The sequence below is a fragment of the Aythya fuligula genome, chromosome 20 (assembly GCF_009819795.1).
Source record: "Aythya fuligula isolate bAytFul2 chromosome 20, bAytFul2.pri, whole genome shotgun sequence".
In the NCBI taxonomy this organism is placed as follows: domain Eukaryota; kingdom Metazoa; phylum Chordata; class Aves; order Anseriformes; family Anatidae; genus Aythya; species Aythya fuligula.
In genome coordinates this window covers 10989498-11006210 of record NC_045578.1, presented here as the reverse complement: position 1 = coordinate 11006210, position 16713 = coordinate 10989498, and the positions used below count along the sequence as shown (strand labels likewise).

General features: G+C 37.3%; 1 protein-coding gene across 3 annotated transcripts in view; it reads right to left on the bottom strand.

The window, feature by feature from the left end:
- The window catches only part of NLK (nemo like kinase), a 46957-nt gene that overhangs the window by 354 nt on the left and 29890 nt on the right, over positions 1-16713 (bottom strand). For 2 of the 3 annotated variants that reach the window (XM_032200687.1, XM_032200688.1), the window contains 7 exons: positions 14293-14399; positions 12769-12854; positions 11619-11828; positions 8877-8978; positions 3034-3120; positions 1101-1299; positions 563-656 (listed from right to left, as the gene is read on the bottom strand). In XM_032200687.1, coding sequence (XP_032056578.1) covers positions 563-656; positions 1101-1299; positions 3034-3120; positions 8877-8978; positions 11619-11828; positions 12769-12854; positions 14293-14399 — 885 coding nt within the window. Of the gene's footprint in view, positions 1-556; positions 657-1100; positions 1300-3033; positions 3121-8876; positions 8979-11618; positions 11829-12768; positions 12855-14292; positions 14400-16713 lie in introns of all 3 variants that reach the window. The other variant, XM_032200689.1, reaches the window with a different exon arrangement.

The following is a 16713-nucleotide window of genomic DNA, read 5'->3' as shown; positions in this document are numbered from 1 at the left end:
AATTGACACAGAAAATCAGTGTTCATTTGCAAAAGCTAATAGACAAGAAAGTTAATGCTTGACCAGTAAGCAAACATTTCAAGTAAGCGAACATTTCATCCCCTCCCCACACCCCCCAAAGAACAAAACAAAACAAACAAAAAAGACCAACAGGTAACAACACTGACAATGACTATTTCAGTATACTTTATCTACTTACTTCCTTAACGATACTTTAGCTATAATTGTCATTCACTTCAATGTTTTTACAGTGCAATTTTACAATCAGAACTCAACTTTTCAATCCCAATTTTTAGTCTTGACTACTGTGCTTTTCTGTATTTACAAAAATATTACTCAAAACCTTTACACATTTTATTTGAATTCTAAGTATTCATATAATCTAAGTGTTCGTATAGTTATTTTAAAAATGTAACTACACACATGCTTAAGGCATTTTTTGCAGAATTTATCTATGGACCTCTCTTATCCTCAGAAACTCAAAACAAAAACATTATGGATGTATGAATTCTGTATTAATAATAAATGGGAATTAATATCAGATGTGATTACATACAGTTACCTAATAAAGCTCTTAAAAGCAGCAGACTGAGGGTTGATGCAGAGAGGTACTCTGTTTCCTTTCTGCTGTTCCAAAATGAACTGATGAATTATTTCTGTAAATAGGAGAAAAATAAAAAAAACAGACTATTAGATTAAAGCTTTGTGCTTCAGTTAAATGAAATTCAGACTGGAGGAAACTAAAGCTTCCTTCACCAAAAGTACATGTTAGTAAGGATAAAAGAACTCCAGTTTACCTAGCTCTAATCTGATAGCATACCTCTTACCAGGAATTCACACAGAACTTTATGTGCACACTGAAATAAATGCATACAAAATAAAACTGTCAGTCAATACTCTAGTACTGAATTGATGATAACCAGTTATAGATTAAATCCCAATTCAAATTATTTCCATCATCTCTTCCAGAAAAGTACCAGAAAGGAAAAAAAAAGACACCTTGCATTGTATATGCATCCAGATTGCATATCCTAACTATATACTACTGAAGGATGGAGCAGGAGGATAAAAGCATATGCAAAGATTTAACTACTACTCACCTTTAACCTGACGAACAGAACTGAGGTTCTTTTCAAAAGTGTCATCAAATTTGGGATTAGTGATGGGTTCAAAATCACTAGTATAAACTCTTCCAGTAGATGTGGAAAAACAGCATTTGCACATACAAGTGTGGTATCGCAACCGCCCTTCATCGAGATATGGGTGAGCTAAGGCATCCTTAGCAGATATTCTTTTGGACTGGAACAATGCATTTAAAGAAATTAAAAAAAAAAAAAAAAAAAAGTTAGTGTATCTCCTGAGGTATTGAAACAGTGTAAAGACTCAACGTTGTTTTATAAACCCCAGATGATGGTGAAGGACTAGCTGATGTCAGGAAAAGTTCTAGCTTTGCAAACACTCTGCCACTAGGGGGAACAATTTACTTAAAAACAAGCAGCATCGCTAAGATGACATTGACCTTTCCGTACCAGAGCTAATGATAGAAAATGCTGCTAAAGATGATTTCTATAAATAATTTTTTCAATAATTACTTTTTCCATATAACCTTAAAGTTAGGACTCTTGCAATACATCAAAAATAAAACCCATATTTATTTTTTGTAATGCTAGCAAATACAGCATTTTGTAAGTCCATATTCTGCAAAACATTTTAATGTGCCCCTAAGTACATATTGAAAGTAAAACAAATTTAAGCATTACTGAGGCCAGTATAATTCAGCATATGGCACCCAGAGTTCTTAGAAATCCCTTACGTGTCATGTTTCAGAAAACAAGTGGTGAAGGAAGAGAAGGGAGGAAGGCAGTCAGAGTAAGGGATTAAATTACAGTCTATTTTCACATTAATGTGACTTTTTTGTGCCTAACCTGAGTAGTCAGGCTCTAAGTGTCCAACACCAAAAAGGAGAACATTCTCCATTTTAAAGAACTGCAGACATCACTGCTATTGCATTTTCAAGGTGTAATGAAATCCATTGTTATAAACAGATTAAAAAAAAAAAAACAGGAATAAAAGTTACTTGCTCAAAAATACAAAGCAAAAACAGTGGCAAAGCTTGAACTAGAACCCGAGTGTCCCAATTCCCTGGACATTTTTTAGATAAAATTAAAATCAACTCTTCTAAAGGATTATCCGTGTTCTTCAAAAAACAAAAACATTTATTCATTTATTGAAATGTGATTTGGGAATAAACAGTGTTCTGAATGTTGGGGGAGATAGAAAGGAAAAAAAAAATACATATAAGTTATGTTATAACATGTCTGTGTTTTTGTCCAGTAAAGGTATCTTAAGACTTTTTTTTTTTTTAATTATTTTTTATTCAAGAGGTACTGTACTGCCTTCTGAAAACTTTACCAGTTACAAGCTTCGTCCTTTGCTGTTCAGTCAATTTTCTATTTTTCATTTAAAATTTCAGGGATTTTCCTGAATAACTAAGGTCACCTGATTCAGGTATCAGATTTTCCTGTAACTTTTTTTTTTTTTTTTTTTTTACAGTAAGCTCAAAGAGATGAGATCTAATAAATCCAAAGCAGCAAATTTCTATTAGAAAAACAGATGCTCAGTGGAAAAAAAGATCCTGCTTTGTGACTGTGTCACAGAAGGAATTTTTCGTGTGTTGCAAGACCATGAACACCCACGTGTCTCTAATTAGAACTGCATCAAAGTATCTGATGTTCTGCTACCTACACCTAGCTAGGAAAAGATAGCATGATTCATGAACACCCTCATCTCTCTCACTCCATCAGAGCTTTCTTCAAAAGACAGATTTTAATTGTGAAATACCCATTCCAGGGGGAAATTAATCGACCAATTATAAGATGATACTTTTATGTCTTTTACAGAACCAGAAGTTCTGAAATGCAATCTAGAAGAAAGTCAGTTAAAGCAACTCTTTACTAACAATATTCATATACATAGCAGACAACCAACATTTTTAAAATAAAATGTATTCAAATTATTTTAAAGCATACTTACTGGATCGAAGACCAACATTCTGCAAAGGAGATGAACTGCTTCATGAGTAGCTTGACTGGAAAGTGTATATAGGACAGGAAGGGATGGCTGTAAGGGAATATGGGAAAGAAAAGCACAGATAGTTATCCCAGCAGATCCATCAGCCAGAAAATACCTCTATAGCATGCACTGTCCTAGAGTTACTGGCGACAAGCTTCGTGCTACGAAGGACAAGCACTAGCTAAAGCTACCCAACAAGAGCATAATCACTAACACAGCAACTGCAAAAGAAACCTAACTGATGATTTTTTTCCTTAGTTGAGATGTTAACCCTGGACATGTCCATATTTCAACCACCACATTTATCAGAGAGTAGTTGCTGCTTTGACCACAATACAAACCTACAAGGTACAAGTTTTTTTCTCTCAAACAAACAAATTTGGTAATACCAATAGCTGCCCAATGCTAACAGTCATTCCTCAGCTACAAGACAAACAAATTTTTATTCTCGGTGAACTACTGCTGTAACTGATGCTGAAAAAGTTTTAAGCAATTTTCTAAAACCATTATAAAAGAGTAACCACCAAATTTTGTAGTGCTTTCTTAAATTATAACCACAAAAACATGGCAAGATGTAATCAGAAGTCATCCATGTATAGTCTTACACTTTAATCAGCACATTTCAGTGCTTTTACTGGGAAGGTTACTTTCATTTCCACTTTACATCCAAGGCATGTAGCAGACCAATTCCATAATGCAGTGCTCCCAGTCCCCAAACACATATCTTCCATGCACATTATGCCATTTTTCGCCTAGCACTTCTGAAGCCTCTTGAAGGGTTGTCTTTAACTCTCAGTTGTTATAAAACCACCGCCTGCCTAGTTCTTAAATATTTATTTTCAACATTTAGTGCAAACGCAGAGTCCTTTTTCTAGGGGAGATATTTATTTCTCTCTGTAAACACTACTTGAAGCTGTGCTGCTGAGAGCTTTGATTGCCCACGTCATTTCCAGTATTTCATTGTTCTGATCTCAATGACTGCCAAATGATGGATTATTTTGCTTTTCTTTACGCAGCCAATCCATATCTAACCGACAGTGTCATCTAGTGCAATTAAAATGACCTTCAGGCATCCAGCGCTTTGTGCAGAAAGAAGCAGGCCAGCCCCCCAGGTCTGAAGGGAAGGGAAAAGGGGTTCAGTGCACGGCACCTCGGGGTTGCAGAGGCTGCAGGAACGCGGGAGGCGATGTGCATCAGCAGGACACCGGCCACATCAGCACCGCAGACCTGTTCCCTGCTGTACCTCCTCAGCTTGTCCATGCACACAGAAGCGCGTCAGCCTGTCCCTTCTGAACGTTTCCAGCTTTAGTTGAAGGTGCAAAACCCTTGCGGCACAAATGCCCAAGTTAGAGCAGATTTTAGCTACATCCAGCACTGTCGGGACTGCAAGGACACAACCTGCCTTCCAGCTGCAGGCCTGGGGCTAGCTCCAAGCCCCTCAGCAGGGCTCACTGCCAGGCAGCCGCGAGGACGAGGCCGGCTGCTCCTCCCCTCTCAGCAAGGGCCCCGCTAGTTCGACAGGCAGGTAATATTTTAACAAGGTTTTACCTGACATACGAGGTTGCCATTTGACAACGTTCACATATTCTCTAGTACAAGACTCTGAAATTGACTCTGAAACTGAATGTTAACACAAAGACAGCAACATGCAAAGACAACCCACGCCAATTCCTAACACGAAGTAACTGCTTGAAGATGTCCAGAGTGAGAAAGAATCAACAATAAAAACTTTACCATTATATGCCATTCATTTGAAAGCATCAGCTACATCAGGGACTCTCTGGGTTGAGCTTCCAAGATATTTTTTTAAAGCCACAACTATGGCATTTGCCAAAACCAAGCACTGTATTTTTCTGCTTCATTTCCATTATTCATATTCCCAAATCAATGCACAGAAAACATAACACACAAAAAATGAAAAAGTTTCCTAAAAAATTCTACGTAAATTAAATTTGATTAACAGAAAATAAAGTTTTAATTCTTTCACGCTATAATCTTGTTGAATTTGCATCAATAATTCAGTTGAAAAAGCTTTCACTACCTCATAAAGGGTGCATTAAGGCCAGTGCTTTTGGTCACTGCAGTAGAGCGCACTACAGTAAGTCTTCAAAGTAAATGAAGTGTCGCCAAACAACTGCGCAGTTTCTCCTTCACAGTGAAAAAAGCAGTACTGGGGTAGGGGGAGAGTCTCAATTTTCACACTTAGAAGAAAATGAGAACAGAATCCTGCCAGAAACAAAACCAAAAACCCAACCAAGCAAAACCCTGCCCCTTGGATTTAGGCCAGGCACTACTCCAAAGAAAATTCCTACCATGGAGTCCGTTACTGTTCAAGACCCAAAATTCTTAAAATTTATCCCCAAACTCCTAAAAATTCTTTTTTTTTTTTTTTTTTTTTTCCCCTTTTGAAAAGGAAATAAACCAATGCGCATACACACAACCACCCCCACATACACCTTGGTTCTCCTCCCATGAAAACTGAAATAGCATTCACACCAGCAAGTGAATGATTAATTGCAGTTGAGGTGGGGGCAGAATACACCAGCCTACGGACAGAAATGACTACAGCATTCTGCAAAAAATTATAACGTCAGCTGAAAGCTAGCTGGTGTACTTACGGGGCAATATTCACTGCCAAACTTAGACCATGTATTACAGCTGCGTGGATCTGCAGGACTTCCAGAACTGCATGAACTCTACATAGACTTAACTGGTATGCGGTGCTAATATTTGGCAGGCATCTATTGCTTCTATCTGTTCAGCAAAGCTAATAAATATAAGTTGTTCAGTTTTTGTAGATTTGTCCATATGTGTAAAGATTTAAAAAAGTGTCACTGTGGAGGTATAAATCTGCAACACCGAATACAGCACCATGCACTTCTCTGTATTTGGTGCAGGCTATAGCATATAAAGCTGTAATATTTGGTAGCTTCGTATGATTTTCTCAGTAGTAAATACCATCCATGCAAAACAGTACGGTCATCCAGGCTTTGTGATTAAGTAGATTTCACCTGCATACTGGGGCAGAAAAATATGATAGCATTCCTCATTTATAGAGCCTGCTGCATCCAGTACAAACAGGGATGCATTTTTCCACTACATGTATGCCCCTTTTTGGCAGGTTGTCTGTCACTCCAGGAGCATCTGCGAACAGCATTTGCTTGAGAAACTGCAACCAAGCCCACTGCTAGAGATAAGAAACAGTCCTGATAAGAGAGTGCTAGCCAGGTAGGAAGAAACTGCTAACCTCTGAATTCCTGTTAAGATTTGATTATCATAGAATCAACATTCAGGCGTTTCAGCAAATATGGTGCATCATACTGGGTCTCCTTCCTCCATAACAGAACGCAAGAGCACAGCAAAGGGAATGAGCTCCAACACATTTTACTTTTAGAAGTGGGTCAGCACGTTCTGGCAGGGAATATGGTAAGGAAATCTGAATCCCTGCTCACGGTCCTCCATGAGTGCAGGAGGAGATGCTCCAACTAGCACTGCTAGTTGAGCAACCTCAGTTCACTTAAAACTCAGTTTGAGGCACAATTTGGTAAATACAAAACCAAAAAAAGTAGTCTATACAGTATGCAAGATTTTATGATGACAACATACGGGGCTTTGTTGTTGTTGTTGAAATCAGAAACTTGACGCATTAATCTGTTTGTACATAAAGCAGCCCAATACTTTACCCCTTAACTCCTGTTCTCACCTACATTGATGAAAAATAGTTTGTGCAAGAAAGCAATTGTCTGCTTCAAACGTTTTTCTCTTCCTGTTAATTCCTTTCTAATTAAGAAACTGGTAACATTTAGTTATTTATAATTACTGTAATCTCCATTTTTAAAGATCAAAAGCCATGAATTTGCATTCAAACATGAAGTGTGCTTGACACAGTAAACAGAAATAATCAGTAAAGAAATCAACTACATGCACTGTAACCCCTATTTCCAAGTTGCAAATGAGCACACCAGCTCCAAAGACTGTTCAACTTCTGTAGCATTCCATGAAGAATGTTATTTTCCTCGACATGGACCCAATTGGTTATGGGTTGTTTCCTATAACTAATAGGCCAATATATCTCTGTTAGAAACATTTTATACCATTTCAACACACTTGCTTTTTTGTACTCCTGTAATTCAGTGGGTAAAAAACAGTTTCAGTGGCTTGTGGAACAGCCTTCACACTGGGATTAGAAAAATCAGAAGACATTCTTGTATCCATTTCAATTCTTGATAGTTAGCCAGGCTTAACAAACTGAAGAAGTCTAGCAAATTCTAAAGTTCTTGCTTGCTCCTATCTAGAGGACAACTACTGCACTTTGGAAGTGTCAAGTGATTATCAGATCATCAGAATTTAAAAAGAACACGTTCCATAAAGTATTTGGACGTATTCATATACTGTTATATAAAGTGCAGTGGATGTATTTCTCCCAGTTCCAGGTACTATCAAATTTTTTTTTTTTTTAAACAACTCAAATATTGAAAGTGCAAGACTATACAGGCTTAAAACTTAGAGCTCTTCCAGCATGTGACAGCAAAAACAGTTAGATTTGATTAGCTTTAAAACCGGCAGAGAAAGTCTTAAGGAAATCCTCCCATTATTAATGTTAAAAGAAAAAAAAATTCATAAAATAGAATACAGACCACAATGTAGTGAATCAAGATTGCCTAGGAGGCAGAACTCCCACATTAATAATACAGCAGAATATATATTCAATGCTCATTTCTATGGTAACTTCCATTGCGGTGAGTAGACATTTGAGAAATTGCTTCAACATGGAGAAAATAAATATGCAAACTTTCCTGGAAAGATCTCATGTATTAACACGTACAGGTTACTCATTTTGTTAATTTTTACTATCTAACAATCACATAAATGGCTAAACTGGGTGGACATACTGCTTTATTACTGAACTAAGCATTCCTGCCTAAGCAGTTCTTTGTGTCTATTAACAGCACGTTTCATTTGCTCTTTTTATTGGCCAGTCAGTATAATGATACCATCCCATTTTTTTTCTGTTGTTTTTTGTTTGTTGTTGGGTTTGTGTTGTGTGTTGTTGTTGTTGTTGTTTTTTGTTTGTTTGTTTTTAAAATTAAATTCTACATCAGTGATGTTGAATGTTGTATCTCAGTTTTCAGTATGTTGTTAAATCTTTCACAAACAGCGCAGTTCACCCAACAGATGTCTGAGGGGACCCTTGGTGATGAGTTACTGGACTATTCTGTTACAGATCTGGATAATGGGCGATTTACACTTCTAACACTCTTGCTCCTGTCAGTAGAGGAGTCCCTTTGGGGCTTTCTGAACTATTGTGCCAGTTTTAATTTATGTCTCTTGCCAACATTATCACTTACATTTAACATCTTCATTTGAAAAAGCTATGAAAACACTGCCTCTTCAAAAAATGGGGAGATGGTCGCTTGTATCAGCAAGTCAAGCAATACGTACAAGACAAAAGCCAGAAATGCACTTTACTAGTGGAAAAAAAACCATCTTGCCTGAATTGGAGTTTGAATAACTCACTATTAAGTAGTGACACTGCAACAACACAACCACCTTTGGAAAATTTAACTCAGTTTACAGGCAGAGACAACTCTGAGATCAGAGATCCAAACCAAATATTTACAAACATACATGCCATGCCATGCCAACCACCTTTTTTCCTCCCCAGCCTGAGAATACAATCAAGATGTAAAACACCGTGACAATGCAGCAATAGCATCCTGCACAGAGGAAATCCTACGCTGTGAAGGCTAAGTGAAGGATAGTCTAGACCCAGTGCTAAGAAGGCCAGTAATCTCCAGCAGTACCTGTTTATGAGGACCCCTGAGTATGTGTGCCTTGGCGCCTTCACAAGCTGTCCTCATCGCTTCCAGTGATGGTGTTCCCAACAGGTCAGTGATCAAATCCAACTGCAGGTACAGAACACAGAAATTTGAGATCTTCGACACTTATTAATATATTTCACTATGATAGAAGATTCTTAATCTAGAGTAACTTAAAGTTTGAATCAATTTGAAACACTATTTTACAGATAGCAAACAAAAGAAGATTAACCTATACATGTAGTAGACAGCAAATGCAAACACTTGTAGCTTCACTGAAAAAAAAAGATTTTAAAGTTTGGAAGCTTTATTTTGTTTATTGGTTTAGTAATGTATTTTATTGCAATTTCAAAAGTCAACTTTGTATCACGAAAAAAACTGAGAAGTGCTGTTAATGATGTGTTATTCATTCTAAAAACCAAACATTCTCAACTGAACATAAGCATTGCATACGAAGATACCACACAAAGTCATCCCAAACCAGGACAACTTCTACTTTACACAAATATTTTGCACTTTTCACAAAATATCAACACAAATAATTCCATTGAAGATGAAAAAAAAAAAACAACTCAGAACTACAGTACAAATGCCTTATACAAAAAAATCCAATATATGGGGAAAATAAGTAAAACAAGCAAACAAACCATATCTATCTATCTATATCCATCCAGCACCAGAGGAAAGAAAAGGAGTGGTGCTGGCTGTAAGGAACATAAAAACTACCTAAAAAAGAACTAAGATGATGCTCTGCTTAAAACTGCTACCAGCTTTAAATGAAATGACATTTCATTCACCTTTTTAATTTTTAAAAGCAGCAGACAAGCATTCACCTTACTTCTGCAAAAGTATGTGCATATGCTCCTCTACTGAATAAAAAAAGCCAACCCCGCAGGAGTCAAACAAACAAAACAAAAAACTCCTGCCAGTGGTGAGCTCAGCTCCCTGGCTCCAAGTGTTCCCTCGTGACCACATCTACTCATGCTAACGAGCAACTGCCTACCTCTCCTCTGAGAATAAACCCATTATCATCATTACACAGCCCTTGTATGCGTGAAAATAACTCATTGACTGTTGGTCTCAACTTGTGAAATGTGACTACTGTCTACACACCAACCATGCTACTCTTCCCTTGGTGTGAGCAGAAACCCTAGAGGTTGCAGGGGGCCTCGAGGTACGTGCAACTTCCTAACCCTGTACTGACCACGTCCTCGCTGCGGCTGTCATTGCTTCACAGAGGAGTGACAGCAAAATACCTACATTTGTAAGGAGAGGGAAAACTAGAGAGAAAAAAAAATCCTAGACCTTGAGGTTTTTGATGTGGGAAAAATATGATTTTGTAATACACACATGGAACAGATACCATAAAAGCCTGGTATATTCACAAAAAATAGGAGGTGCTAGATAATCAGAAAAAAATAGGAGGTGCCAGATAATCAGAAACATTTTCAAATATGGTATTCCCTAATTCTCATGGTAGTTTATCTCATGTCTTATTTTTTTTGTAAGAAATCCCATAACATTCTTATCCACAGTTAGCTATTGTAACTTGAGTAAGTAACCTAGATATATTCATTTATTTAAATATTCTACTATCCAAACTTTAAAATACCAAAATTACCAGTTCCAGTCTGCTTTTGTAATGCAAAGCTTTATGAACTTGATCACAGTTAGAAACTGCAGCACAGTCAGTTTTAAAACTCTTGCCTTACTTCTACCAGGAAAACTTAGTAACACTACTATGGTGCCAATGGTAAGAGCCACTGGACATGACACAGTATTGAAAAAATATATATATGCACAATGCAAAAACATTGTAAATATACAAATGTTTAAAATAGCACATCAGTGTGAATAATGTCTTTCAAACTCATGAGAATACTTCGTGCATAAACAAACAAGAAAAGTATAGGGTTTGGAATGTCCCTTTTAACAAAAAGTTTGGTATGTGTTTTTATTTCTTGCCAGTCAATGTAAGTCATCTCACAATTTTGCTGCTATGTAGTTTCTAATCTACTGATGAATACTAAGGACAAGAAACATTTTTATGACAGCACATCTTGTTCCTGCTCTTACATAAATGAATAAAAGTATCCATCCCTAATACCTTACTGCAGACATCACTGTGGATCTACTTTAAAAATAACACTTCAAGAACAGTAGAGATACAGGCATGTTGCATTAGTTTGCTTACTGCTGGAGTGTTGATGACGTGTTCCAGAAAATCGAATGATTTTACACCTAGCAGTAGCTATATAAGATGAAGAAAATAAGGAACATCTCCTTACATACCTGACCACTACTACAATGAAGTAGTCTGAGCAAAACTACCTACTGGTACGTTTTGAATAGTTCAAGTGCCAATACTGTATCTTCAGTAATAGATTGATAGAAACGTGTTACTTTTTCATATTAGTTGTTACGAAAACCTTGACGCCACTTACATCACCTTTACCGTATCTCAGTAGACTACAGTAGACTTTAGTAATGCAGCAGATTCCAGGGGAATATAACTAATACATATTTCAAAAGCTAATGTTAATAACCACTTTTAATACTGTCTAGAAGCTATCATTTCAGTGTTTCAAAGTAGTTTTTTTTTTGGTTTTGTTTTTTTTGCCTGTGTGTAAACCAAGCAAAATAAAAGCAAGTTTGAAATTCAAAATGCATCAGTAATAGACTCCACAAAGTTATGCAGTAGATTTTTAACGGGAAATTTAATTATACCTGCTGAATGGGACTCTGTGCCTGAAACAATATTCTTCGCCCAAGTAATTCTGCAAAGATACAGCCTACAGACCAGATGTCAATAGCATTGCTGTAGTGACGGCTGCCCATCAGGATTTCTGGAGCTCGATAATACTGAGTGACAACTTCCTGAGTCATGTGACGAGATTCATCTAATTCTTCCACCCTGGCCAATCCAAAATCACAAATCTAAATTGAGAAGGTAAATAAAAAAATTAAAATAACCAAAACACTTAATGCATTTCAAATAGGTAACCTTGTGGTAACGAAGTAGGAAATTCCAAGCCAGCATTTAAATAAATCAGATAATCTGTTGTAACTGCATAAGCAAAGGGAAAAGGGAATAGGAAGAAATTACACTACTTTGTTCCGCATCCATTTATACTCTCTACAATTTATTTGAAATGACAGTATATTTTTATTTGGCATTACAATATTCATAATTTAAAAGAGTACAAAAAATTGCAGTAAAAATAATTACATTGGCAACCTCTTGGGTTCAGAATATTTCATCCCAAAGCAGATTTCATTTGTTCATGATATGCCTCAAAAAGTTACAGAAAGATTCAACCTTCTCTCACTTTGGCTACCTCTGAGGATATTTTTTTAATTTCCTTAACCAGAAGGGTTAAGAAAACAGACCAAAATTTTCACAATTTAGAATGCTTAGCAAATCAATGTAAACAAAACTTTATTGGTATTTGGCATCACTATTCAACTTGTCTCAGCCCTCCAAAGTTTCATATACCCAAGAAGACAATGGAAGAATCTCGAGCATACTGAATTGCCTTTATAACTAGCACACTGAACACTAACACATACCTGTAGAAACTGCCTGCCTTTCTAAACTGCTGAGGGCATGAGATATCCCACTCAAGTCAGACGAAAGAATTGTGTCTGCTTTGCTTTCATAGATTTGGGGAGAGGTAGAGAGAAAAGGGAAATGGAAGACGTTCATTTCATTTCATTTATATTTATTTTTAAGAATCTGTAGGTTTTTTTTTTTCTTTTACAATGACTTTACAGGAAAAATGTTCATATTAAATGGTTTTGTTTAAAAAATTAGACACATCTGATTGATAACGAACAGCATACACATATGTACATTTTCAATAAATTTAAGTAGCACCTTAAGAACACAGTTGCTGTTCACAAGTAGGTTCCCTGGTTTAATGTCTCGATGTAAAATGCCAGCAGAATGTAGGTATTTCAGACCTGAAATATTAAACGAAATTAAAATAAGTACCTCCTCTTCCGTCTCAAAAAAAGTTTAAGGCTGACAACACTTTCCTGAAAGGTCCTGCAACTCCGGATGAGCAAAGACTTCCCCATTGACTCATCTTAATGCAATTCTCACTTCAATTATCTAGTGCATATTTGACCTCTCAATGAACGTAAAAAACTTTTGGAGTATACAAACCAGACCCAGAGAGTGATTTAAGCAGTCTTTTTTGTCTTCCCCCAAAACAAAACCAAACCTAAACATGACCTCTCTGGTTATGACATGGATACTGTGGTAATCACAGCCCTGGAATACGGACATGGCTCTTACTGCTCTGTTTCCCAGTAACAATTTTAATTTCTACAGCACTAAAATTTGACTTAAAAGTTTCCTAGTTAAGAGCAGCACTTCAGAAGTAAACTCAGATTAAATCCAAGCTAATCTGTGTCATCTATATGCTAAGTGAGAATGTGGATATAAAGCAAATAAATTATAGCATGAAACTGGGCAAACACAGCTCTCAGGTCAAATGCAAAATGAAGGAGAAGTCAAATAATTCTTGAAGAAACTTCAAATGACAATTTTGCATTGCCATCTGGATAACAAATAAGAGTTTTGAGCATTCCCCCAGCCATCATAAACCAAGTAATCACACAGGCACAAATGCCTTTTGTCCTTTAGGTGGGTAAATCTTTTCTCTAGCACAACAGGTACTATCAGTAGCCTATATCCACCGGATATCATTCAGATTCCTTTGCTCTGCTCTTTACAAATGTACTACCAGATAAAACTGACTGCTTACTGAGAGCTTACTCCAGTGAAACTATGCAAATAAAGCCAATGGAAATGCAATTGGACTGACAATGATCAGATGTTCAAAAGGCAAGCAAAATAATCTAATTTCTTGGATAGAAGTTTCCAAATAAACTAAAAAAGATCAAAACAACCATGCTTAAAATCATCGTTGTAGTAACTTGTTTTAGATAAACTTACACTTTAGTGGTCAGCTCCCTAACAATTTAAACTAGTGTTCCGAAAAATGCATTAAGTGCATATAGTTATATATTTACTGGTTTGGTTCAGCCTAGGTGTCCTTTCTGTACCTTGATTCAACAAGCATCAGAGGACTGTTAAAACACACATCCCTCCTGAACTTCACTCTTTCATAGACTGTTAAAAATCCTCTGCGGATGAAGCCTTGCTGTCTGCACCCATGTACTATAACAGAAGGCAGCAGGGCTGCCATATTCTTATAACTAGAATAATTAGTGCTTGCTTAATTCATAATATGAAATTTAAAAAAAAAAGGCCAAGTTTCCATAGGAAACTTATTTGAGATGAGGACATCTTAAAAACAAACATTAAGAAACAGAGAAAGAAATATAACAGTACTACATAACTTACATTCATTTTCAAAGAAAAAAAAATTACCTCTTAAAATCTGGTAAAGAAAAACTTTGACATGATCCGAGCTGAGTGGCTGAGGAGAGACGATAATCTTATGGAGGTCACTCTGCATCAATTCAGTGACAACATATCTTCAATTTATTAGTTAAGGCAAAAGCAGAAAGTCCAGCATGTAATCTCTTGAAACGTTTACTCTAACTTAGAAATTCGAGCTGTTACAGGTCAGAGCTATACAGTAACACAGAATAAAGCTTCTTTACGAAACAGAGGTCAGTCTCCAAACTCTTAAAAGAATGAAAATAAATAATAGGTTGTGAAAGAGAAAAGATTATTCAATAAAATACCATTTGCATTAAGGTAGTTGTTACAAAATTATCCCCAAGTCCAATCACGACTCAGAAAACAAAATAAAATTCTTAATATAATTAATGGCATGTCGAAATTTTAATTTTTCCCTTATAATCCGTAAACCACAAATTACAAGCAACAGAAATAGCACCGTCAGAGTGGACATATATCAACACGACACGTGCAGGCCTGTGAAAACCTGTCATCAGAAGTCCTTTGCAGGCTGCTGCGTGTCCAGTTACGCAGACTGTTAGGAACACACATACCTCCCCAAAGCTGCCCAGTATCTGCTATTTCACCTTTGCAAGCATCACGTACACACGCATCCAAACCCCAGCCATAAAACCTCTTCTGAGTTATAACATGAGAAGAGAAAACTAAGACCAACAAAAATATTTTCTGTCTGAAGGAAAAATGAAAAACCAAACAGAGCCCAGCAGCTGAGGTGCCGCAGACATGGCAATAGCTGGGCCCTCTGACAATTTACAGAAACAGCTGAAGGTACAAAGAGATACAAAATGCTGTGGCTTATCCTGAGGTGAGGTGTAGATTAAGAAGGGTATTAAATTTATTCAGGAGACACTGAAAATACTAAAAATAAAATGTTTCAAAAATGGAGGAACATGGAAGACACAAGGAGCATATCTTAACCCACAAAATCAATACCACTGGGCCAATTTCCTGAACGTGTTACAGTAATAAACACTTGCAAAAGTTCAAAGCAAAACCACAGCATCTCAACTTCCAGGAAGAACTCAACTTGCAACACTGAGAATTTTGAAAACACTTATTTCAACTTTTACATCAAATAAGCTGGCTAAGATGACTAAGAAATATTTCTGCTTTAAAAGTTACCTTTAGCAGTCCCAACTGAGACAAAAAAGCACATCTCTGATATTACATTCACAGCTGCAGAAGGTAAAGCTCGGCTGCCAAGCGTTAATTAACTCCTACTTGCAGCACCACAAACACCTCACAGGCTGCTGCGCTGAGCACGGAGCCACACCAAGCCCTGCGACGTTCGAGGCAGACAAAAGTGAGGCGGAGAGGTGGCACACGCTGCCAAGGTCATGCAAAAGATCAAGGAGAGTTAGAAATAAGCTCCGTTTCCTGGGCCCCAACCTCATCGCTCCCCTGGTGCACCGGGTTCACTCGCAGCTCAAGGCAGAGCGGCAGGCAGCGGGCTCAGCCTTCCACAAGCACAAAGGGATCGCCTGAAGGAATCAGGAACACCCCGGTCACCCTCCTCACACCGACGTGTTCACACGTTGCCCTACTGCTCTACAGAAAGGAACAGGGGTTTGCTTTACGTGAGCAAGTCGCAGCCTTGGGTGCTACCTGTCCTACAGACCTGCTGTGCAGAAGCTCCGGTGACTTCACGACCTCGCAGGGGCATTTTTAAGTGTGCCCTGGCCTCCTCTCTGACACCAACGGAAGGGAACTAGGTCAGCCCCAAGGCTTGGGTTTGGTTTTGCTTTTAAATCTCACCATATCCTGCAGGAGCCTTATCAGTTGGTTCAATGCTCTTCATAACCAGCTCTGTTACATATCATGCCTGAAATACAATAGCAAACCCTGACTTCTGTTGAGATATTTATCTCTGGGTAACACAGTAAGCAAGTCAGCGTCAGCAGAAACTTCTACTTCTTCCCATTATCTGCAATTAATCAGCACAGGTTAAACCGCACTTACAACCATCTAGAGAAAACTTAAACTTTCTTTCACCTTCTGTTTTTCAACTTTTTTGTTTTTCAACTTTCTGCCTAATCAATGTTCTCTTTCCATCTGTTGCTCTGCATAACCTACCTGATTTAAAAAAAACAACAGCCAAATTGCTCACCTGTCACTAGCACACCACACAAAAATTCATTTTAGAAAATAAATATCGCCAGCTTTCTGACCTGAAATCCCAATTACAACTGCATTCCTAAAAAAGTTATTAACATTACTTTATAAAGAAAAAACTAACCCTGTAGCACCGTAGTTTCTAGTCCTCTAATTTTTCTTCTCCATTTGCAAAGGCCCTCTTAAATATTTATACCAGCCTTTTTAAATTTGATGCTTTACCTTCTGGCTGCAATACATCTTTGCATTTCA